Genomic DNA, 23,665 nt, shown 5'->3' with positions numbered 1-23,665 from the left:
CAGAAAACACTGTTCACCAACTGCTCCAAACAGCTCTGTTGTAGTCCAGCCTTTACTTCAGAGACAGACGTGGTCACTTTGGAACACACGTTATAATGCTCGCCTAGCTGCTAGCATAGCACGCCCTCATACTCTGCTTCTGACCGGCTAGTAGTCCTTAACTAGCTACTGTCAGGGCACGCCCTCATACTCTGCTTCTGCCTGGCTAGTAGTCCTTACCTAGGTACTGTCAGGGCACGCCCTCATACTCTGCTTCTGACTGGCTAGTAGTCCTTACCTAGGTACTGTCAGGGCCTGCCCTCATAGTCTGCTTCTGACTGGCTAGTAGTCCTTACCTAGCTACTGAGCATGTGCGACCCCCAACAAAGATGTAACAGCAGTGAGATGCCTCACTCGCTAAGCTAAAACAGAAAAGCTCAACACACAGGGTGAAAAGAGGAGCTGCAGCAATGTGCAGTACAACAAAAATCTGGTGTTTTTGGAAAATTAAACAACATAAACTTATTCTGGTACAACCTGTAAATACAAATATGAACCGGAAAATCAGCATAATATGAGCACTTTAAGCAAAATGTCCGTTGTCAGTGAACAAAAGTTTATTTTAGCTTATTTTTATAAACTGCTCAGACAATTAAAGATTTTATTTTTATTTTTGTCTGCCGCCATTTGTGAGTTTTCTGTTAGAAAGCTCCATATCTTTGTCTCTCCTCCTCCGCCTGCGTACTTGTTATCTGTGTTGTTCAACCATCATGGTCTTGACCCCAATTTATCTTTTGATGGGAGCTCGACATAATGATTTGGAGGTGTGGGTGTGTGTGTGTAAAAAAAAAAAAAAAAAAAAAAAAAAAAAAAAAAAAAAAAAAAAAAAAAAAAAAAAAAAAAAAAAAAAAAAAAAAAAAAAAAAAAAAAAAAATAGGGAGGAGTGTGGGGGGGGGGGGGGGGCGCGCCCCCCCCGCGGGTGTTTTTTTTTTTTTTGTTTTTTCCCATCGGCTAAAAGGTGATCAGAGTAGAATATTAATGAGTGCATCGGACCGACTACTACGCACACATATGCAGATATATGGACAATGTGGTACCTGCTTCTGTGTCTCTTTCTGTACACAAAGCGTGTGTGTGTTACTGCACTGTTTCCTGTTTGATCCCAGATGTGGGCCTTTGTTGCTCTTCACATCGCTAGTGGGTGTTATAAACGCCACAAGGTGAATGTAAATAAAGAGACAAATTAATTAATAAAATGAGAGAAAACACAAATGTTAGGCGGCAAGCAACAATGAAAGATTGAGTCACTCGTGCTCCATTAATGAACTTTTTGATCCTATTAAATACTCAAATAAATTTCAATAAAAGGTAGTTGAGTTAAACATACACTGATTCAGTTTTATTTTAACAGAAATGTGCTTAAAACGTGTGCAACAGTTATCTGATGCTCTTAAACTGGAATTTCTTCTCATTGATTGTTGGCAAAACAATCCCAACTCAAGGTCCACATACTCGCTTGTTCTGGAGCTTTTAATCCCATCACACAGTCTTCATCAGCAGAGGTAGTTTGCTCAGTTGGAAATCTCTAAATGTTCAAACTTTCCATTACTTAAAGTACTTTTTAAGGACTTCTTGTCCTTGTTTTCCATCTCCATCCTTATTTTTGGGATGTGATTGAAGAAGTGAATGAGGGAGGGAAGGAAGTTAGGAGGGGGCGTCCTTCCCTCGGCCGTTGCTTGTTTTTCAACTTGACCCCAGTCCGACCTCGGAGGTCGGCCATCTGTCTCCTAAAAACATCCTTGCTTCACCACCAACCCCCTCCATCAACCCCCATCCGTCTCTTTCTCTGTCTCCATCTCTTTGTCCCTTTTTCTGTCTCACAACACGTTATTGTTGCTACAGAACGCGGCATGTTTATAAAATGTATATAAGCACAACCAAGATCCTGCGTGCAATAATTACAGATGAGACTTAAACTGAAGAAAAAACAATAGAAATCAATAAACAGAGAAAAATCAATTAAACAAAGCCTGATTTCAGGAGATCTTTTCGGCTATATTGTCTGACTGGTCAATAAATATGTTAACAACTCATTGTGTGCTAGTCATAATAAGGCAACTAATGAGAGAATTGGCTGCAGCCTTAATTGTATTCCACTTCTCACTCAATACAATCTTTTATTCATCTGTCAGGACTTGAAAGCTCTCTCTGCCTCACTGTTATTTCCCTCTGTTGTTTGTGAAATACCAGAGGAGCACCAGTGGGCGAGAATCATTGATTCATTGATCTGAAGCCATACAAACTGCCAGCAGATAGGGAGAGACAGTTGAGGGGGTAAAATGAAGAGAGAATGGAATAGTGGAAGCTTTGTAAAACACAATTTCATATCAGTTTGTAGCTTTGTCTCTTGGCATTGACTCAAACACACCTACATTTCCTGTTTAATGTTGTAAAGACAATGGCAACACACACTAAGAGTGGTGTTAATCGCTTCAAATCAGAGAAGCTGAATTCATATTTCCTCTTGGCGTCTTCTTTCTTTCATAATCATTTTTCATTGGTGGAGCAGTCTCGTCAGGCTTAAATATCCTGAGGAAGCCGTTTGATTGGCTGTCAGCTTGAAAAGGCCACCACTTCTCTTGGTAGTGTCTGTAAAAAATAAAGTATCACTACGTGCAACTACAGTTGGAGCAGAACAATTTCAAGTCAAAGGATGGAGAGGCCTGCAGCTGTTTTAGACACATCTTCAGTTGGCTCACAGAGCTGAGCAGAACATCCACAGCTGGACGTGGTTAAAAAATCACAATAAGAAACAACTACTGATGGCACATGTGATATAATGGTGTGAGAGGTTTCTTTCCCGTTAGAAGCTGTGAGTAGTGACGTTTAGAGCCCACAGAGTCTGAAAACGAGCCGGAGCTTGTTGGTGTGCAAATCGATTTGTTTTCTATGATGTTCATGCCATTTATTTCTTTCTTTGTTTCTTAAGGGTTTATTTTTTGACAGAACTGGCCTTTACTCCCTTGTTTGTCTCTGTGTGTTTGTCTGTGTAGGACGGGCACAGCGTAGAGAAGGGTGGAGGCAGCCAGGTGCTGTCGGAGCAGTCTCGGATCAGCCGGCTGGAGAGACAGGCCCAAGACTTCCTCAATGCTGTGTTCCACAGAAAAGGTAACACGCACACACACACACACACACACACACACACACACACACACACACACACACACACACACACACACACACACACACACACACAAAACGTCATCAGTCATCAGTCATTTCATCATCTTAGAATTTCCAGAGGTGTATTTCAGACAAGTTAAGTGAGAAAATTTGGTTAATTCCCGGGGGAAATCAGTTAATATAGGGGAATAAAAAAAGAGATTGCTAAAAGGCAATATAATACCAGAGAGTATTATATATTTCAGACATTACTTGAATTTAATTATTTGCCATCCCGACTGGAGTTGAAGCCCAACCATTTACAGATCTTTTTTTAAAGAATATTTTTAGGACTTGAAAGCACTTTGATATGGAAAGTTAAGGAAAAAGTATGGAACTGACCACAGCTGAAATTCGCCTTTTTATTGCTTTAGATTGCAATACAATTGGCCATTACCTCCAAAGAAAAAAACAAAAAAAACTTTAATTTCCTATAAATTTTTAACAAAATCAAATAGCGTTCATGACAAATGTTATTGTCATCCTTTGCTTCATAAAATCATAGTGGTGAGAGTGCAACTCTCAACTCCTCAACTATGTAGTATGCACATGTTAAGTACACTTATTTAGGGAGGACACAAGTCTCTGTTGGAGAATGATGTGAAAGGGGACCAGGGATCGATCCCTGAGGGACACCACATGTTACTTTTTCAAAGTTTTACAATTGGAACAAAGACATTTCTGCCCTCCAGGTAGACCCTAAATCTGTTAAGATCTGGGCCAGAGAGGCCGACCCACTTTTCCGAACTGTACTAAACACTGCCATCACTACTGTGAGAGGCCATGTGGGAAATTCTGTAAAAGGTTATTTTACATGGTAGAGAGCTGAGGACGAGAAACTAGTGCTGAATTTGGAGACTTTCAAAATAGAGGAAGTGATAGCGAGTTTTGCCACATTGGCTGAGTGCACTCATCCTAAGGAGAAACACCACAATAACAGACATTACACAAATACATGAACAAAGCTAAAACTATATTAAAGACTGGTTACCAAAGTGCTAATCATAGTCAGGCTAAGCCCTAATCAGTATTTTAAAAGGTGTCACAGAGCGTATAAGCTGACTAGGGACCAAAAATGAGTTCCCTGTAGGACTAACTATAATTAGTCACATGCGGATTACTACCTTAATGTTGAGAGCCAAATATTAAACTTACAGCAACCTTGAGCCTTGTTGGGGCTGATTTCCCTTTAGGCCATTTAGGAGACATTTCCGTAAACTTTGACATTGTTAGTTGTTAGTGTCTTAGTGTTTGATTTAACTTGATGATCATTTTGGAGTATGTAATTTGTGTTGCTATTGAACTGTATTGAATTATACAGGGGGATGTTTTTGTTATTTATAATTTGCTGATGATTTACTGATGTAATAGATGCAAAGACTAGTTACCATAAAACAACATAGACTAGAGATTTCTGAGTTGGCCAAACTGCTCAGTGAATTTATTAACTAAAAGAAATTAGAGTCCTGGTTTCACATTCAAAAGTGATGGATGACAGGCTTTAATTTTCTGTCTGGTGCTTGTATTTACATGCACTGTCAGTTTTGGTACAGCACCCTTTCAAAGTATGAATATAGGCTGAGTTGCCATATTAATCTCCTCAAAACTGGTTGTGTATCATGTTCTGTCCTGTGGCAGGCAGCTATTTTGTGACAGAGGAGCACTGAGCCTGGTGGACGGAAGCTTATATTGTGTTTTTTTCCGGGCTGGAGGGAGGGAGGAAGCAGATGTCTGACCAATCAATGCTCGGCCCTAATCAATCTGGCTTCACTCACACAGGCAAAGCTGCCTGTGGAGCTGCCATATAAATACCAATAAACACACAGGCCTAAGCAGGATGAGACACACACATTGTAATTGTGCTGTTGTCTGACAACCTAAACCTAAAGACAAATAACTATAACTATACCATGTAATCAGCTGTATTAAAACACAAAAAAGTGATCAAAGATGTCGTTAAAGCAGACAGATTTTTTGCTGAAATGCAATACTGCCATGTTTGTTAATATCGCCCTGTATGGTGCAAGTTGTTTTTCACTTATTTAACTTTTCAACTAACTTCATAAGAGATAAGGTAAATAGGCATCTAGCAACATTTACAACTTGTAAGCATTTGCAATTCAAGTGAACAGTTTGCCTACATGCTCTTTTCTCATGCTGACAGAAAGTAACATAAAACTCCTTTAAAAAATCTGTCGAAATAGTTTTGTCTTTTTGGGGGTAAACATTATATTACGTACCTTCTCAGGAAGCTTCCTCTCTCAGGGTGGAATCACTTCTGCTTTGTTGTAATGGTGCGAGACGTCCTGTGTACCTTTCCAAAGACCCGTAGTGTTACACAACAGCCATTTCCTAGCGGGCACAGCATGCATACTCAGTGCACGCTGGGGTTTCCCCAGGAGATTTCCCAAGGTGGCAGCATGAAACCTGCACCTGTCTAAATGAAGGGCACATTTCCAGCAAACCTGCTTCCTGTTTTTTTTCCATTTAAAGCTGGTTTTATTGTCGCAGAGTGTGTATTTACATACTATAAGAATTTAGGGAATCTGTTAATTGCTTGAATTTATTGAGTCTTTGTTAGACAACCGAACGTCACGCTCTTTTATTGCCATGTCAACAAGGTTCATTTCAGTGGCAGGGATTACACATTGTGAACAAGGGATTAAGCAACAAATGGCAACAACACCTACATACAGGTCTTTGGCACAGCTGTACAGTATCCTGTGGTTATATAAATACAGTTTCATGATAAAAAAGACATCAGAGCTAAAACACAACTGAAATAAAAGCTTATATATGCCAAATGCTGGAATAATTAAACAGTTCATAGTTTTCCTACCTCCTTGCAACTGACTTCATAGTAAGTTGACATAAAACCGGTTTATTATTTAATAGATTTGTTTTAGTACAATTGTGATGTGCCTAAATACTAATAAAATATATAGTTGTAAGTGTCATGTTTTAATAAATTATTGATTCTTTACAACATGTCATACAGGCTTTAAATTAATGTTTTCTTGTGTTTGACTCCAGTTTTTTCTTCATGTGACATGTCTGACATTTCCAGTGTTCATTGTCATGCCAGTTTTAATCATCTGTGAAACACTTTGTAATGTTGTTTTGAAAACATTGTTTATTTTTACAGTGCTTAATATAATGATCAGAACACACGTACTGGTATTTTAACATCCAAGATTGCCTATTTTGATGATAGCGGTTATCACTTTTCAAAACAATGGTTTAACACAGGAAAAACTGTTTAGGGATGAACTAGTGGAAGAAATAGAAGACAAACCAACAAGGATAAAAAAAAATTGTAAATTAAAAACATTTGAAGCGGTCAGCCTACTGTAAGCTCTTCATTAAGAAGAGTCTTCAGTCTTGAGCCCACGCTTTGCAGAGTCTCAGGCTGTTCTTGGCCCTCAAAAATAAAAAGTTCAAATGCATAAGTAGGATAGATAATCAGTGGTTTTACAGTATTTTTCACTTACTTTATGGCTCCCTAAGTTGGAGCACATACTGTGATAAAATGGCAATCAAGCTATGAAACCCCCAGAACTGGTGCAAATGAGTTATAATTTGAAATAACTGAAGAAACGGTGCAGAGTTTAAAAAAATAAAAACAGGAATCATGCTGTGAAATCAGAAGTGTAAGGCATTCAGGTACCTGCTGTACACAGATATTATGGTGCATTAACCAGGCTCAATAGGGAGGATTAAGTGCTGTATATAAAGTGCAGAATGAATGTGATTTTTGACTTATTTCAGCATAGCTACAGGATTAGATTTTTGGGCGAATGTATTGTTTGGAGGATTTAGGGTTTGACTCAATGGCACGCATGAAAGTATCCAAATAATAAAGCTGCTGGTTATAAAGAGATAAGTGCAGTTGATTTATCTGGGACAATGCCAGATTAATGCATTAATAACAAATGAGTGTCGTCATTGTTGCTGTGTTTCTCAATGTGTATTAACCGATGAGATCAATGAACAGTGTTTTGATGTGAGTTTGTTTTGTAGCAGGGAATAATGGGAAGTTTGGGTATAGCGTGTAGACTCTAGGGGTCTCCTGGTACTTGTTGCACTTTGAAATTCTTATTTTATTGGTTTTTATTTTATTGTAATGGATGTGTTTTACAAATGGAACTGGCAAAATGCTCTGACTAATGATAAATCAGGAAAGCAAGATGATAATCAAATTATACTATTCTGTATAAGTACAGTGCGGTACTAAAGACATTTTGTTGTTGTTCTTTTACAGCTTGTCCAAAGTTTAATATCATCAAAAACGTCACCTTCTCTTTACTAACTGTAATGTATGAAAGTTGTTGGTGATAAATGTTTTGTCAATTGACTGATTAAGTGTTCTTCAGCTCTATTCTGGTGAACACAATAATTCAAGAACAAATCATGGCCGAACCGTCATGCATAAATTGATCTGATATACAATTTTAAGTTGTTACTAAGTGCTTAATGTAAAGGTGTCCAAAGTTTAATATCATCGAAAACGTCACCTTCTCTTTACTAACTGTAATGTATGAAAGTTGTTGGTGATAAATGTTTTGTCAATCAATTGATTAAGTGTTCTTCAGCTCTATTCTGGATAACACAATAATTCAAGAACAAATCATGGCCGAACCGTCATGCATAAATTGATCTGATATACAATTTTAAGTTGTTACTAAGTGCTTAATGTAAATGTAAAATGTAAATTCTCTCTTGTGATTACAAGAGAGAATCCTGGGTAAATTTAGGGAGAAGGTATGAAAGCTACAGCTGAGGGATGGCAGGCAAAATAATCTGCTGTACACACTCATATCCTTGTGCTTTTATCTTGGTCAATAGGCAGGATTAAGCGCTGCTTCCAAGCGATTTTTGGATTATTTTACCACAGCATCAGGATTACATTTTCAGGATGAAATGGGATAAATAAACATGGTAATGACTGAAATTATTCCTGGAGGACGGGATGCTGACATGTTTGTTCCTCTGCTTCGTTTCTCTCTAGACCTCCCAAGTTTCTCAGAACCTCACATTCCTCTAGTGGCTCGTGAGATCATGCAGCGAATGATCCGCCAGTTCGCTGCCGAATATACCTCAAAAACTACTCAGGACGACTCGCCCCTGCCCAACGGCACCATGAAGGACCAAAGCCTGTCGAGAGCGGCGTCTCTGGTCGTGGCCCCATGCTCCCTGCATGGGCCCCTGCCCGTGCCGAGCTCCCCTCAATCGTCTGCCTCCTCCTCCCCATCCCCGGGACCTGGCCTCAGCCCCACCTCCGCCACCGCTGCTGCTGCCTCAGCACCCGCCTGCACCCAGAGCAGCAACGGTACGGGAGCCAGTAACGGTGGAGGAGGAGGTACGGCTGCTGCCTCTGCACAGAATCCCGTCCTCAGCAAGCTTCTCATGGCCGACCAGGACGGCCCACTGGACCTCTCCGTCAAAAAGAACGAGGCAGACCCAGAGCCCAGCCAGGAGGGTGAGAGCAACCACACACAAATGTTGTGTCAATTATGAGGACATTGTGTTCATTTTTATTAATTCGTTGGAGGCCTCCCCAAACCTAAAATAACCTAAACCAACAAAAAAGAATCAATAACGTAATGGCACCAGCTTTTTGTTCCCAAATAGGGCAGTCCCCACAATGTCACTGGGTATATATAGTCCCCACATTACGGTTAATAAACATGCACACACACACACACACACACACACACACACACACACACACACACACACACACACATGGTAATCAGGAGCATTTTATCATCAGTAATTAATCTATCACCACATTTTTAATGTGGTGGTAGTCCATTGGAATTCCGATGTGGCCACTAGTTGTTATTGGATGTTTTAAAAATAAAAGATAAATTGCTTTTGAAAAAGAGAAAAATTTTATACACAAGGAACTCCCACTGTTTTCAGGTTGTTTTTTTTTAAATTGACTCATTTATAATTCAGCTTAGACCCTTTAATATTTATTTTTTGAAGTTTGCAGAAAGTTAGTGTTTAATCCAAGTTGTATCATAGTATTAATCATCTGGTTCAGGTCCAGATTGTGTCTGTCTTTATTTTTTTGTACTTCGACTATGTTTATTCTGCATTTTTGTGTTCTTGATTCTGCAAGCGTTTGTAGTTAGTCACAAATCATATGTTAAAACTACTTTTCACAAAATGTTCCATCGCCTTGGCATTGTAAACCGACATGATGACTGCACTCACAGACACCCTTTCTACACATCAAGACTCACATTAAACACATTCGGCTCATGCACAGATCACTGAAAAGCCATCATCGTTTGGATTGAGACTTTGCAACACAATACTGAGCTTTGACATGAAGCTCAGGGTTCAATCTATTTTTAATCAAACTAAACCAGCAGGGGGTAGGCCTCTCGATGACCAAGCAGGCTGCAGAGTTGAAGCCAAAGCTCGCTGTTTTAACCCTCAACCACAGTGTGACCGGTCACCCACTTTAATACCAGCTTTTTGGAATCTGCTTACAGTAAGCCTCCTTAATTTTTGCAAAAAAAAAAAAAGATTTAGGCATGTACATCCACCTCATGCTCGCACATTGTATCTCTCTCTCTCACACACATACACACACACACACACACACACACACACACACATACACACCGTTTGGACAAATTCTGATTATCTTCAAAGCTGTATCCTGTAAGCACAGGCACGCACTTGTTTGAATTACACAGTAGATACCATTTTGGGAAAAATGTATTCTCGCATTGCCAGACCTTCCTCCACAGTGCTGCGGAGGAGGGTCTGGCTAGTCCACACAGCATTCCGGGATGGGAGAAAAACATTCTCTGCTTTATTGGCATTTCTTTAAACCAATCACAATCGTCTTGGGTTTAGTCATTTATCTCATAGATTTGGTGTTAAAGCCCATTTATTTTACGGTTCAGTCCCAGCACTCATCGACTCTGTATTCAGCAGCAGCTGCAGGCAGCTATTTCAGCAAACAGGCTCTGATAGACCCACTTACTATCTGCCCAGCAGCAAACAGCAGACAGACACAGTTAAACACTAGCAGGTGTAGAAAGCGAAGCACTTAGCTGCTTATTTAAGAGCCAGACATGTTCTCAATTGGTTCGAGACAAAAGCAGATATTCTGCAGTTTACTGTCTGACTGCCTACTCAACCAATTTATAAATTATGGAAATAAAATGACAAAATATTTAATAGTCCCATATTATGCTCATTTTCAGGTTTATAATTGTATTTTGGGTTTCTACTAGAAGATGTTTTTTATCTTTAATCCCCCCTCCCAGAGGTCAGTGTTTCTTCCGCATCTGCGCTCTTAAAGTCTCTGCACCGTCATTACAGTATACCTGCACTGTAGCTGCACTTTGTACCTACAGGTATATATAGTATAGTTGTGACATCACAACCGTACAGAAGTCCATTAAGGCTCGTTTAAAGGCACAGTTTCTGAATACGGGCTGTGTGCATTTTTGATACTTTCACAGTATTTATATAGCACCTCAACCTGCTTCGATATCAAAAAAGTTTTTACAATATGGGACATTTAATCGAATGTAGACATATTTAGATAGTGACAGAAGAAGTGCATTTAAAAGGATTTGGGGATATGTGCACATTTACCACATCTCATGACCCCTGCAAGTAGCATGTGGATGGATGATTTTGGATTTTGGTGACACAATTACACCATTCTAGCGAACAAAATAACTTTCACAACAAAACATTACTAAACCATCACACTGTAAGTGTGAAGTTGCAGTTTATGAGCTATAAAGCTACAGTACTTGGCTGCGTAAATCTGCATGTTGATGAGGATACTTTTTTTTTCATTTAACTCTTTAATACAGAACATAGAGAGTCCTTAATGTGTTCTATGAAAACAAGCATGCTAACGTAGATGGAGATGCTAATTGACATGTTCATTAGCCCAGAGAAGGACCTCATTAGTGTAATTTATCATGGTTGTTATCCCTGGGCATATTGTGACTCGAGTGTATTTTGATTAAGATTCATGTCAGAGCCAAAATATTTTGTACACACATGGTCCTTGGTTCCTAGTTGCAAAAATGTTGCTATGATACAGTTTAGAGTCTGGGCTGTTGGGATATTTAGTGTTAACTAACATTCAGGCAGGAATTGGTACTACAAGACCGTTTCAAATAGATGTTGCAATTTCACAAGTGTGGGCCACGTGTGTATAATGTGTATATATACATACTACCATTAACATGATGATATTAATCTACATTATTTTTGTCTCCTCTGGGCTGTACAGGGATTCTGTTTTTCATTTTAATGTTTTCTTTTTTGTCCGATTAAACAACAAAAATCCTCTGAAGATTAGCGAGTCCGTGCCCATATAGGGCTGTTTGTGTTAGAGGGGTCAGAAGGTCGGCAGCACTTTAGGGATTACACCAGAAAAACACAGAGGTCAATGACTGGGATGAATTTGTCATTTTGCATTTACATTACTGTGTGTATACTGTAATGTTTTTTTTCTTCAATTTCAGGCTTTCAAAAAAAGCAATACTTTTGAGATTTGTTTGGCAAAACCATCAGATATCAATAATATCTTATCCATATTCCATCTTGCAGGATTACTGCATGCCCAAAGAAAACAAAAACAGTGAGGGTCCTGGTAAATGATGAATGATTTACAAAAACTTTAATATTAATAACGTTCATCCTTTTCTGTGTTTACAAATTTTCACTGAAAAATAACCAGAGCGTTATAAAAACGAACTCATCAGTTCAAACTAATTTTCAACCGACTTTAAATTCCCCACACATGATAATACTGTATATCTTTTCTGCGTGTGTTTGTGGTGACCTGATTTGCCTGACAAACATATTCACAAATAAACTGAGATTTCACACACAGCATGTTGCCATATTTCCCAGACTTCCTTGCTAAAGTGCCACAGAGAGTCCACCTGTTCTGTAGCACACAGCATATACACAACATATCTCAAGCTTTTTTGTCATCTAACCACAGAAAAAGGAAAAAACTTTCGTCGTCGTTTTCATATGCAGACACACGCATAAACTGGCAGTTGCTTAACAGAAGCTGTTAACATGTATTTGATGCCGATAGATTATATTAATAAACAGTACAAACAGGTCGACTGCCTCATATATAACTCGCATAAACACACATGATTATCTGAAATAGGCTTCTCTTGTTTCCTTTTCCCTCTGGTTCATTGTGTTCGTCTTCACTATGAAGAATGTTGTTTTAAAGGTAAATAATCTGAACGTCTACTCTCTTAGCTAATAATTACAGTAATACACAAAATGAACATGTAGAATAGTTGCCAATATAGTGAACTGCTCAGGTTATTTAAATCTTGATTGTGATCCAGATCATTATTATTGTTGTATAAGAAGGCATTATAAATGTCATCAGAAATAACAGACTAATAAACTATTGACACGGTGGTCTCTAAGCATGGACTTTTGATACTCTTCATCATTGGAAGTAAGAATATTTCTAAGGAAATAAGTAACATTCAAACTGGGCATTAATCCGCAACCTGTAATAAATTTTTACCTCAAAGCTCATTTATAAATTCATAATTTTTATTTATGGAATACTTTTCCAGAGCAGTGTTTTTCTAAGGATATTTTGTGAAGGATAATTCACAGATTTCCTTGATGTGACTTTGTTGACATATCATGAGTTTCTGAATCATTTAATACTAAAGTAGTAAGTCAAGTTTCAAAATAAAATAAAATAATGCGTGTTTCCATCCACTACTGTTATGTGAATATTAGGAGTTGAATGCATCGAGAAAAACCGTTGGAGCCTTTTTCCATTGCACTTTGTCGCATTTTGTTGCAATGAAAATGCGCATAAAAACTGGGGGTTGAAAATAAATGTATTGACTGTAAATTGGTTTCACTGTTAAGAGTTTCTCGCTGTACAGTATGAAACGTTTGTGAACTAGTTTTATAAGTGTCCATTTTGGACTTCATAAACTCAATAACCTCCTAATTTTTACAGAATCGTATGGATTTGATACAGTTTTTCTCTCTGCTATTGGGCTGAAACACCAAATGAGACAAATTAATTTCTACAAAATGGGCCTTCCTCTTAAATGAAGTGTACTACATACTGCTTAATAAGCATACAAAATGATGAACCTTCTGTTTACAACACATTCATGATCAGAAGTATTTAGGTATGTGACTTGCCGTGTTGTACTCTGACTCTTTAAAGCAGGTAATGCTTCGAAAAGGATTTGACCTCAGTTGTGTTAAATCTGTTTTCCTGTGTTTGTGTATCCTCAGATGGCGTCCTGGACCTCTCCACCAAGAAGAACCACAGCGCAGGCAACCTCAAAACCTTCCCCGGCTTCTCCCCTGAGCCCAGGGTCAAAGGGTAAGACAACAGGATTAGTCAAACTGGCCTCTGTTAACGTAGCGGTGCAGTCATGCGCCTAAAACAACACCGAAGAGGTTTAAGCAGTCACGGCTGTTGTGTTTCTGAACACCTCCCAGACAGCACTTGGCAGTCCTAACACTAAATGGTGTGAGGAGATTTGGCCTGAGGGGAGAATGTTACACTCTGAAGATCGGGATCCAGATGCCCAACCGCAGTCAAGCTGAGAAAGATTGATTTCACAAGTGGATGACAGCAATCAAAGGCAGATTTTATCAGCTGTCGTTATTTAACCTCGGTCATATTTGCTAAGTTGTCCAATAAATGTGGCCTGCGTGTCAATGTAGATACCCATCAGACTTAAGCAAAGACGCTTCCCTACCTGGGGTTCCTGAAACCCTCAGTAATGGTTGTGAAATATTCGGAGGTGTCTGCTTTAGGGCTGTCCTCGACTGAAGAAATTCTAAATCGGATTAGTTAATTTAATGGCAGTTCTGTTTCTCAGCAAAGAATCGTTAACCAGAGATGTGCTTATACGTTTCTTGAAAATAAGTCGTACAGCATGGGAAAAGCATTAAACATGACTAATCGACTAAAGGAATCCTAGTCGACTAAGACCAAAACGACCAATTGGCCGGCTAATCGGCTAAGAGGGAACAGCCCTAGTCTGCTTTACCTCTGTTCTTATTATGCACCACGCTATGAGTACACTGCATCATTTTGTTAATTAAAAGACAACGAAAAGAGAGTGTGTTTATTATTTTTCTAGGGGAACAATCAAGATGCTTACTAGGCTCCACTTTGTAGCTGCAGAACAGATGTTCAGGTATGAGTTATGGCTCAGATTTAGGACATCCCAACATTTGGGACTGTCAAGTAGCCTGTCAGGTTGTAAACTAGTGTTAACTATTGGTTAAGGTGGAGAGCTGTTTAAAGTTTAGGTTTTAGGCCATTAGATTTTATTTTTTTTGTGACTTGACTATCTTGACTTCGCTACTCCAAGCTACAGTTGAACATGTACAGTATGTAGCTGTCGGCATCACTCTATGTAATGGCACTTGTGAATGATAAGTGTGACTCTGAAAACCAGTACTCATGATCATGGATGCAAGATTCTCTGTTTCTGTGTAGCTGTGTGTGCGGTGTTCTCAAGTGCCAGTGGGGAGCTTCAACATTTGATACTTAGGTTGTAAAATGATGTCGTCCAAAGATATGGAGAGAAACAAAAACAGAAGTAAACTAAAATGAAACAGGATGTCAATTTTTTTGCTTCCTCCATCAAACAAGGAATTCAAATCATCAAAATGTAACATTCTCATAGCACACAAATGCATCCTTCACAACAACCACAGAGCAGCTTGCTAAAGACTTGAAATCAAATGCGGTAAATGTGAGAAAGCATGCACACGCACCAGTAAGATCCTTGAACATTTTCATAAAGGAAGCTTAAAGCAGATCCATAGGGCACGAGTTAAACCTCCAACAGAAGGACGATACACTACATTTGTAAGCATTCTGTTCACCTCTGCTCATGCCATACTGAAGAATGCAATATGTTTCTCCAACCTGAAAAGAGACAAAAGCTGTTGCAGATATTTGTGTTTATCAGCCACGCATCTAATTTCTTTTCTGTGGATTTTTATGACAATGAAGTCTTACTCTCTGAAAGGGCTTATTCCAAACAACTGAAACTGTAAAACCTTTTGAACGCGTCAGTGTTAAACGTTTAGAAACTTTGAATGGGTTTATAATGTATTCAGTCAGTGATATAATGTAGCCCAATAGTCAACAACTGTATTCTATATATTATATAAGATTGTACTGCTTTAGGATATCAAACCTATGAAAGAATACTAGCAGCTCTGTTGAACTGGGTTTGACTCTCATCTAAATCTATTTAGCTTTGTCTCCCCATTGTGCTGTAGGTTGTTAATATTCTGTTGTGCGTCTTTCTGTTCACTTTAGTAATATGTGGTGTAAGGTAAATAATGTTTCAGAGGTCGCAGAAAGGCTAGAAACAATCTGTTGGTAGTTGAAGTGTTAACTTTAATTATCAACTTTGTTAAAGTAAAGCTCTGCAGGTCTTTAAAGAGCCTTGCCCTCGCTCGGTCCCCCCCCCCACCTCCCGTAGAGGCATTGGCAGTACAAGGTTGTACAAAGTTCTGTCCAATGACAGTATCTGTTAAATACATTGTGAAGGCTTTGACTGCTTTTCTCTTTTTTGTCTCCATGGCAAAGAATTTATTGACAGCACCACCATTTATTGACGAATGTGTACTCTGCCTTGGAGTCTGTTTGAATCAGTAGCCATCATATTCACTTCTTGTAGAGGGAATAAACAATCAACAATCAAAAAGATGGCTCAGTAGAGGTTTGAAACACAGAGCGGCCCCAACGCCGGGTTGCGGCGAAGCTGCAGTAGTGGAGGATGTGGGCATAGAAAGCCTGCACCCACCATGTAAATACACCTTCAATTGCTTTCTGAACTGAGATTGGAGAAGTGTTGCATTGACATTACAGTTGACTGAAGTCCCAAGAGGCCACTTCCTGGTGAAAGCAAGTGTTGCCTAGATACAAAGCTACCAAACAAAGCTAGTGTTTACCACACTAATTTTGGATTAAAACAAACCGAAAGGAAGTTATCCATGGAGCAGCAACAGCAGCCACCTGGCATTTAACCAGGGGCTTGAAAGGATATTTCTGGTCTATTACACTCTGGGTCTAAATTCTATTACCTTCTGTAATTGAGGTATTGTGAGTACCCAATTTTCCTGCCCAATGAGGGATTATTACAGACATTTCATACAATATGTACAGTATATATTTAGATATGCGGCGGTTTGTAAACAAGTTTAGCCCCTGTTTGTTGCTACCTTGGACCTTGTGCCCATTTTTCCAGATCCCAGCAATTAGTAAGTAAGTGCAGTGTTACAACTGACAGAATTGAGTATGAAACTAAGACCCAAGTTGAAAAAAAAAAAGATTTGCAGTAAAGGATCATTCTGAACAGTTCAATTGTTCAATATACTGTGTCGGTTAAGAGTTCTAGTAAGATTGAAAGAAAAGTGAGATTTCTTAAAAAATGTGATATTTTACTGATTGTCATACCTGTTTTCACAAGTTGAGCAGGGTGAGGTCACCGTTAATGATTTGATGTTCCCAATAATTGACAGTTTCTCAGGAGAAGTCTCCATTTAATGTAATCCATTTGCAGACAGATTTGGAAGACATTGTGATTTCTCAGATTCAAAAAAAAAGGTAATTAAACCCTTTTCAACAGAAACACACACTTTCTTTTTTACTCTAACACAACAAGATATTGCCTGCTGACACACTCTACAAGCGCGGGCCCAGCGAATAAACCTCGAAATGGTACTTGAACCAAAACTAAAATTAGAAACCGCACCTTAAACCCCTCAGGAAAGGACCCCTGCCTCAGGGTCCTTGAGCCCTAAGGCCTCGAGGCTCACCAGGAGTCTCTAATGATCAGTTCATGTAATATTAACTACAGGAGGAGGTATTGTGGAGGTGGAATTACAGGCTTTGAAACTCAGACAGTCCCTAAAGCACACACCACACACTGTGTGCATTACAGGTTACTGGCTTTTAATTCAAAGGTCCCATATTATGCTCATTTTCAGGTACATACTTGTATTTTGTGTTTCTACTAGAACATTACATGCTTAAATGTTTAAAAAAAACACAATCTTTGAATATACCTGTATTCAACCTCTGTCTGAAACACTCCGTTGTAGCGCCTGTCTCTTTAAGTCCACCTCCTGAAAAAGCCCAGTCTGCTCTGATTGGTCAGCGTTTCCGAGTCTTCTGCATCTGCACTCTTTGAGTCTCTGCACCGTCATTGCAGCCGGGGAATGACTGTAACAGCAATGGTGCGACACTTTCTACATGTATATTGTATAGTTGTGCCATCACAACGTTACGAAAGCCCTGATGGCTCGTTTAAAGGCACAATTTCTGAATATGGGCTTTGTACATTTGTCTGTGAACTGACAGAGAATTTAAAGGAGTTGCGTTTTTATACTGTCACAGTATTTACAGTGCCTTGCGAAAGTATTCGCCCCCTTGAACTTTTCGACCTTTTGCCACATTTCAGGCCTCAAACATAAAGATATAAAACTGTAATTTTTTGTGAAGAATCAACAACAAGTGGGACACAATCATGAAGTGGAACGAAATTTATTGGATATTTCAAACCTTTTAAACAAATAAAAACTGAAATATTGGGCGCAAAATTATTCAGCCCCTTTAAGTTAATACTTTGTAGCGCCACCTTTTGCTGCGCATTACAGCTGTAAGTCGCTTGGGGTATGTCTCTATCAGTTTTGCACATCGAGAGACTGACATTTTTGCCCATTCCTCCTTGCCAAACAGCTCGAGCTCAGTGAGGTTGGATGGAGAGCGTTTGTGAACAGCAGTTTTCAGTTCTTTCCACAGATTCTCGATTGGATTCAGGTCTTGACTTTGACTTGGCCATTCTAACACCTGGATATGTTTATTTGTGAACCATTCCATTGTAGATTTTGCTTTATGTTTTGGATCATTGTCTTGTTGGAAGACAAATTCCGTCTCCCAGTCTCAGGTCTTTTGCAGACTCCATCAGGTTTTCTTCCAGTATGGTCCTGTATTTGGCTCCATCCATCTTCCCATCAATTTTAACCATCTTCCCTGTCCCTGCTGAAGAAAAGCGGGCCCCCAAACCATGATGCTGCCACCACCATGTTTGACAGTGGGGATGGTGTGTTCAGGGTGATGAGCTGTGTTGCTTTTACGCCAAACATAACGTTTTGCATTGTTGCCAAAAGTTCGATTTTGGTTTCATCTGACCAGAGCACCTTCTTCCACATGTTTGGTGTGTCTCCCAGGTGGCTTTTGGCAAACTTTAAACGACACTTTTTATGGATATCTTTAAGAAATGGCTTTCTTCTTGCCACTCTTCCATAAAGGCCAGATTTGTGCAGTATAACGACTGATTGTTGTCCTATGGACAGAGTCTCCCACCTCAGCTGTAGATCTCTGCAGTTCATCCAGAGTGATCATGGGCCTCTTGGCTGCATCTCTGATCAGTCTTCTCATTGTATGAGCTGAAAGTTTAGAGGGGGCCGGGTCTTTCGTAGATTTGTAGTGGTCTGATACTCCTTCCATTTCAATATTATCGCCGACTACAGTGCTCCTTGGGTGTTTTAAAGCTTGGGAAATCTTTTTGTATCCAATCCGGCTTTAAACTTCTCCACAACAGTATCTCGGACCTACCTGCGGTGTGTTCCTTGTTCTTCGCAGGCTCTCTGGCGCTTATACACGGACCTCTGAGACTATCACAGAGCAGGTGCATTTATACAGGAGACTTGATTACACACAGGTGGATTCTATTTATCATCATTAGTCATTTAGGTCAACATTGGATCATTCAGAGATCCTCACTGAACTTCTGAGAGAGTTTGCTGCACTGAAAGTAAAGGGGCTGAATAATTTTTTTGCACCCCCACATGTTTTTTATTTTGTTAAAAAAGTTTGAAATAGCCAATGAATTTCGTTCCACTTCATAATTGGGACCCACTTGTTGTTGATTCTTCACAAAAAATTACAGTTTTATATCTTTATGTTTGAGGCCTGAAATGTGGCAAAAGGTTGAAACGTTCAAGGGGGCGAATACTTTCGCAAGGCACTTTATACAGCTCGTCGACCTGCTTTTATCAAAAAAAGTGATCTGATCACATTTGTGTGAAAACCTCATAAAAAAGTTTGTACATTATTTTGTTACTTAGATGTTTTATTGGGAATTTTTTATCTTAACTATTACTGTAATTAAGTAGGTGGGTCAAGAGATAATTAGGAGTTGCAATCCAAAAATTATGAGTTCTGGTTTCAGAGTATTTTCCTCGCATATGAAAAACAGGGATTTATAACATCTACTCATAGTTTGAAAATGAAATGTTTTGAAATATACACATTTAACAAAATTAAATATTGGCTGCAGGGTAGAACTACCTTTCTTTAAAAAACATTTGAGCTTCAAAACACACACACTGTTGTTTAGGGAACACAGAACATGCACTCAGATGCTGAAACAATCTTTCAATCCGTCTCAATAGGGATCCCCCTCTGTTATGTGTATTTCTTTGCTCTTTTTACTTTTACAAATGTATGCCCATATTGAATCCTCAGATCCACCATTACTGTCGGGCGCAGCCTCCCTGATGACTATATGCTTTCTGTAACAGAACACTCTTTTGAGAGTGCAGACTCCAAAGCCTCTCGTTAACCCTGTATTGTCTTCAAGGAGCCCGAGACCGCCCACTGTGCTAATCTGTCTTAAAGCTTCTGCTGAAGACTCCCCACATCGCACAGTCAGTCGCACTGTAGCTCACCAGACTGTTAACAACAGAGAGATCTTTCCCTCAAGTTTCTTCTCCCCTGTGCCATCCGCTGACTTGACAAGCTATTTTCTGTTATTATGAACCTAAGGGAGCAATTTTGCAATTTTGTTGCTATAGTTACTCAGCAGTAGGAACATTGGCTGCAGCAGTTCAAGTGGAGGCACTTTGCGTGTAAGCGGTTGTTTCAGAAGCAGAGGATTTTCACAAATTTGAATCATTGAAATGTAAGATGCCCGCAAAGCAGTACTTGGCAAGAATGTTTGTTTATCCAACATGGGGCATTTCAAGAAATCACAATTTAAAATGTAAATAATCATCAAAAACAAGACATGGGACGGGTCGGTTAGATCTTTTTGCTTGTGAGCCTTCAAAACGAAGCAATGTCTACTTACAACCCCTCGTAAAAGGTTGCGTATGTTTTGGTGTGTTCAGATGTGAACGGTTAAATCCAGAAGTGATGTTGTCTTTTTGGATTGTTATATTTAAGGGTCTGAAAAAGTAAAAATGTATTAGTATTATCCAATAAAGATTAGTCCTCTTCTTCTTTTTTTTCCATCCAGACGATCTATCAAAGTGGAAAAAACCCTGCCAGAGGTGGATGACGACGGCTTGCTGCAGAGAAGCTTGCAGGACGGACTGGGGGAGAACTACGTCAACTCCAACTCCTTCAAGCCTCCATTAGCCCACTCGCTGCGTATCAAGGAGGAGCTCCTCAGCCAGAAGCACCGTCTCCTGAGCCAGCCTGCTGCTCTTTCATTGGCTAATCTAGAATCAGCCGGCTTGCTCAATCATGCGCAGACCTACTCCTTGCTCGGCCAAAAGGGCTCTTCCTCTTTCTGGGGAAGCAAGGCCCACCTCGAAGGCTTGATGAAGCTAAAGCAGGCCAGTGGAGCTCTAAGCGGGGCCCTCAGTGACCTCAAAGACCTGCCTACATTCCTGGAGAATCACCACAACCACCACGGAGCCTTCTCCTTTAAAAGCCACCATCACCACCACAATCAGGTGTCCAAGGCCCAACACCACCACAATGAAGGCAAGAGGGACCAGGGCCACTCGCCTCCTGTCGACCTAAAGATCCCTCAAGTTCGGGGCATGGATCTCTCCTGGGACTCCCATGCCTCTGATCTGTACGGCTATGGCGCCATGGGGGTTGGGGGTGGTGGCCATGGGGAGAACAACCTGAGTCGGAAGCTGAGAGCCATCCTGCCCAAGCAGAACCGCCGGGGAGGAAGCCTTGGAAGCCTGCTGGATGGGGCGGCTGACTACTGGAGCTCGGACTTGGACCACTCCAGTTCCGGGCCAGCGTACTCCACCTCTGACGCGGAAGGGGACCCAAACTCCAAGCAGCCGAGGAAGAAGAGGGGCCGTTATCGCCAGTACAACACGGAGATCCTGGAGGAGGCCATTACCGTAGTGATGAGCGGGAAGATGAGTGTGTCCAAGGCTCAGAACATGTACGGGATCCCGCACAGCACCCTGGAGTACAAAGTCAAGGAGCGCATGGGAACCCTGAAGAACCCCCCAAAGAAGAAGCTCAAGCTGATGATGAAGATGGAAGCAGGAGGCCAGGATTTTCCTCTCGCGGAGTCGGAGAACATGCCAACCGCAACCCCACAAGACAACGGCCCGCCGCTGGTTGCTGTTGAGCTCAAGGACAATGTAAAAGAAGAGATTGATGACAATTTCAAACCAATCGACTAAACGACTTACACATGTAAACCTCAGTCAATGACTTAAGTAGTTTGAAAATGGATGGGGCTTTATTTGTGCCAATTTACTTAGCAGTATCTGGGTGAGCACAAACGCAGGGATAATATGAGGAGGATTCTTAAAACACACTGGAGATAAACTAATCGGATGGTTTTAAACTAGCGTCGCTTTAGCGACGCTTTATAAGGATTTGTTTAGCTTTTATATCCAGGGGCTTAACAAATGCAGCTAAAGACACTAGTTAAATGACAATTATTGAAATTTCCATACGCATGCTGATAATCCTAAACCCCAAAACCCGATCCCCCTCTTTTCTGAACTTGACACACTGATCCATTGCTGCTCATACATGCAGTTTGGGCTTTGGACCATTCCAATTTGGAGGGGGGAAGGTTGAAAATTAACTCCTTAAAAAACTGACAAATTAGTCTCTTTACTGCTCCCCTCTCATGGAGTACTAGCTGAAAATTGGTAAGTGAACTGTCTATTACATTTGAAGCCAACTGTAAGGTTTAATCATACCATTGATGTTCCTCACCAGGGTTCTGAATCAAAACCCATTCTCTTATTGCCAGGTAGCCATGACGCTTTAACTGCAACACTTTTCTTTCCTCCTTAAGATATTCTGCTAATCTCTGTGTGGACGAAAGCAACATTAACCCGTCCTTTTTGAATGAGAAAAGACACACAAAAGTCATTCAGGGATGCATGTTTGTGAGTTTCGTGGACACTACTGACTTCTATAATCAACTTCTTATTCACTTTCTTTTCATTTGATTTGTTTTGCTTTCTTTTGCACTACACTTTTGGGTCTGGCGCTTACAGACCTGGTTACCTCGGCATTGTTGCCCTTGCATCATGCACTTATTATGGTCTGTCTCTGAAGCCCAGTCGCAACCTTGTAACGGGTCAGAGGTGCACATCGTCTGCGTACGCTGATCCATAATCAGATCCCGGGAAGCTCTGAAACCCTCTTTTTTGCCAAGAGACAAGTTGAGGGGGGAATGTGATTATGGATCAGCTGTTTTTAAGGCGAATGCTACCTCATGGACCTCCATCAGCGTCTCACTGCTGATCCTGGAATGCTGGAGCCGCCTTCAGGTTGCCCTGCAAACGGTTGCCGAAGTGAGCTCATCCCTTACATGGAGATCTTTATTGGATGAAGGCCTTTTAGGATCAGAATGTGAAACTCTGCTGCTATCCACTTGATTATCTAGCTCCTACACAAGGCTTTAGCTAGCCTAAGCTAATGCGTTTTAGCTAGTCTTTAGCTAACAACAACACATTGCTGATGTTTTTTGTTTTTGTTTTTTTCTAATCAAACTAAGCAGAAGCGGCTTAGCTGACGAGTTTTAAAAGATATTCTTCACCCTCAAACCTCAAAGACAGTTTGAACGGCAGTTTACAACGACAATGTGCATTTATAGAGGGTTCATTTTGGGATGGTGGGCGGGTAATATGCAGTGGGCGGGCTAGTTGATAGAAGCGAGGGAAAAGCAGATTTAATATATTATAAATTATTATGACTGATGATGTAAAAGCCAATCCTTGATTCTGGATGATTTCTTTTCTCCTCTTTTTTTTATATATTTTTTTTAAACTCAGGGTAACTGAGACAGATGATGTGGGTTTCAAATATTTCCTGTTGGACCTACAGTAGACAGACAGGAGGACAAGACGCGCCTCTCAATAATGCTTTATCTGTGGGGAAAGGCCATGTGACAGCGCTATATATATATATATATATATATATATATATATATATATATATATATAGCATATAGACTTGCTAATGAATCACAACAAAGAACAGAAAACACTGATGCTGGGTTTTGGGGATCGAACTTATGGCGCTAAACTTCTAAAATAGCACTTTTTAAAAGTAAGCAAAAACACGAGAGAAAGAAAGCTGTTTGAGGTCATGCACGTAGTGTAGCTCTGATCTGTGGGATACAGAGCAGGGAGCAATCGG

The 23,665-nt window shown here is 40.1% G+C and overlaps 1 protein-coding gene across 1 annotated transcript in view; it reads left to right on the top strand.

Annotated features, from left to right (window-relative positions):
* lcor (ligand dependent nuclear receptor corepressor) overlaps positions 1-23,415 on the top strand; it is an 80,918-nt gene extending 57,503 nt beyond the window's left edge. The window contains exons 4-7 of the mRNA XM_039800886.1: positions 3,033-3,147; positions 8,210-8,680; positions 13,498-13,588; positions 20,544-23,415. Of these exons, the coding sequence (XP_039656820.1) occupies positions 3,033-3,147; positions 8,210-8,680; positions 13,498-13,588; positions 20,544-21,684 (1,818 nt within the window). The 3' untranslated portion in view covers positions 21,685-23,415. The remainder of the gene's footprint in view (positions 1-3,032; positions 3,148-8,209; positions 8,681-13,497; positions 13,589-20,543) is intronic.
* The last annotated feature ends 250 nt before the right edge of the window (positions 23,416-23,665 follow it).

Source organism: Perca fluviatilis, chromosome 1 (assembly GCF_010015445.1).
Source record: "Perca fluviatilis chromosome 1, GENO_Pfluv_1.0, whole genome shotgun sequence".
In the NCBI taxonomy this organism is placed as follows: domain Eukaryota; kingdom Metazoa; phylum Chordata; class Actinopteri; order Perciformes; family Percidae; genus Perca; species Perca fluviatilis.
The sequence above is the reverse complement of the archived record's forward strand: the minus strand, read 5'-3'. Positions and strand labels throughout refer to the sequence as shown.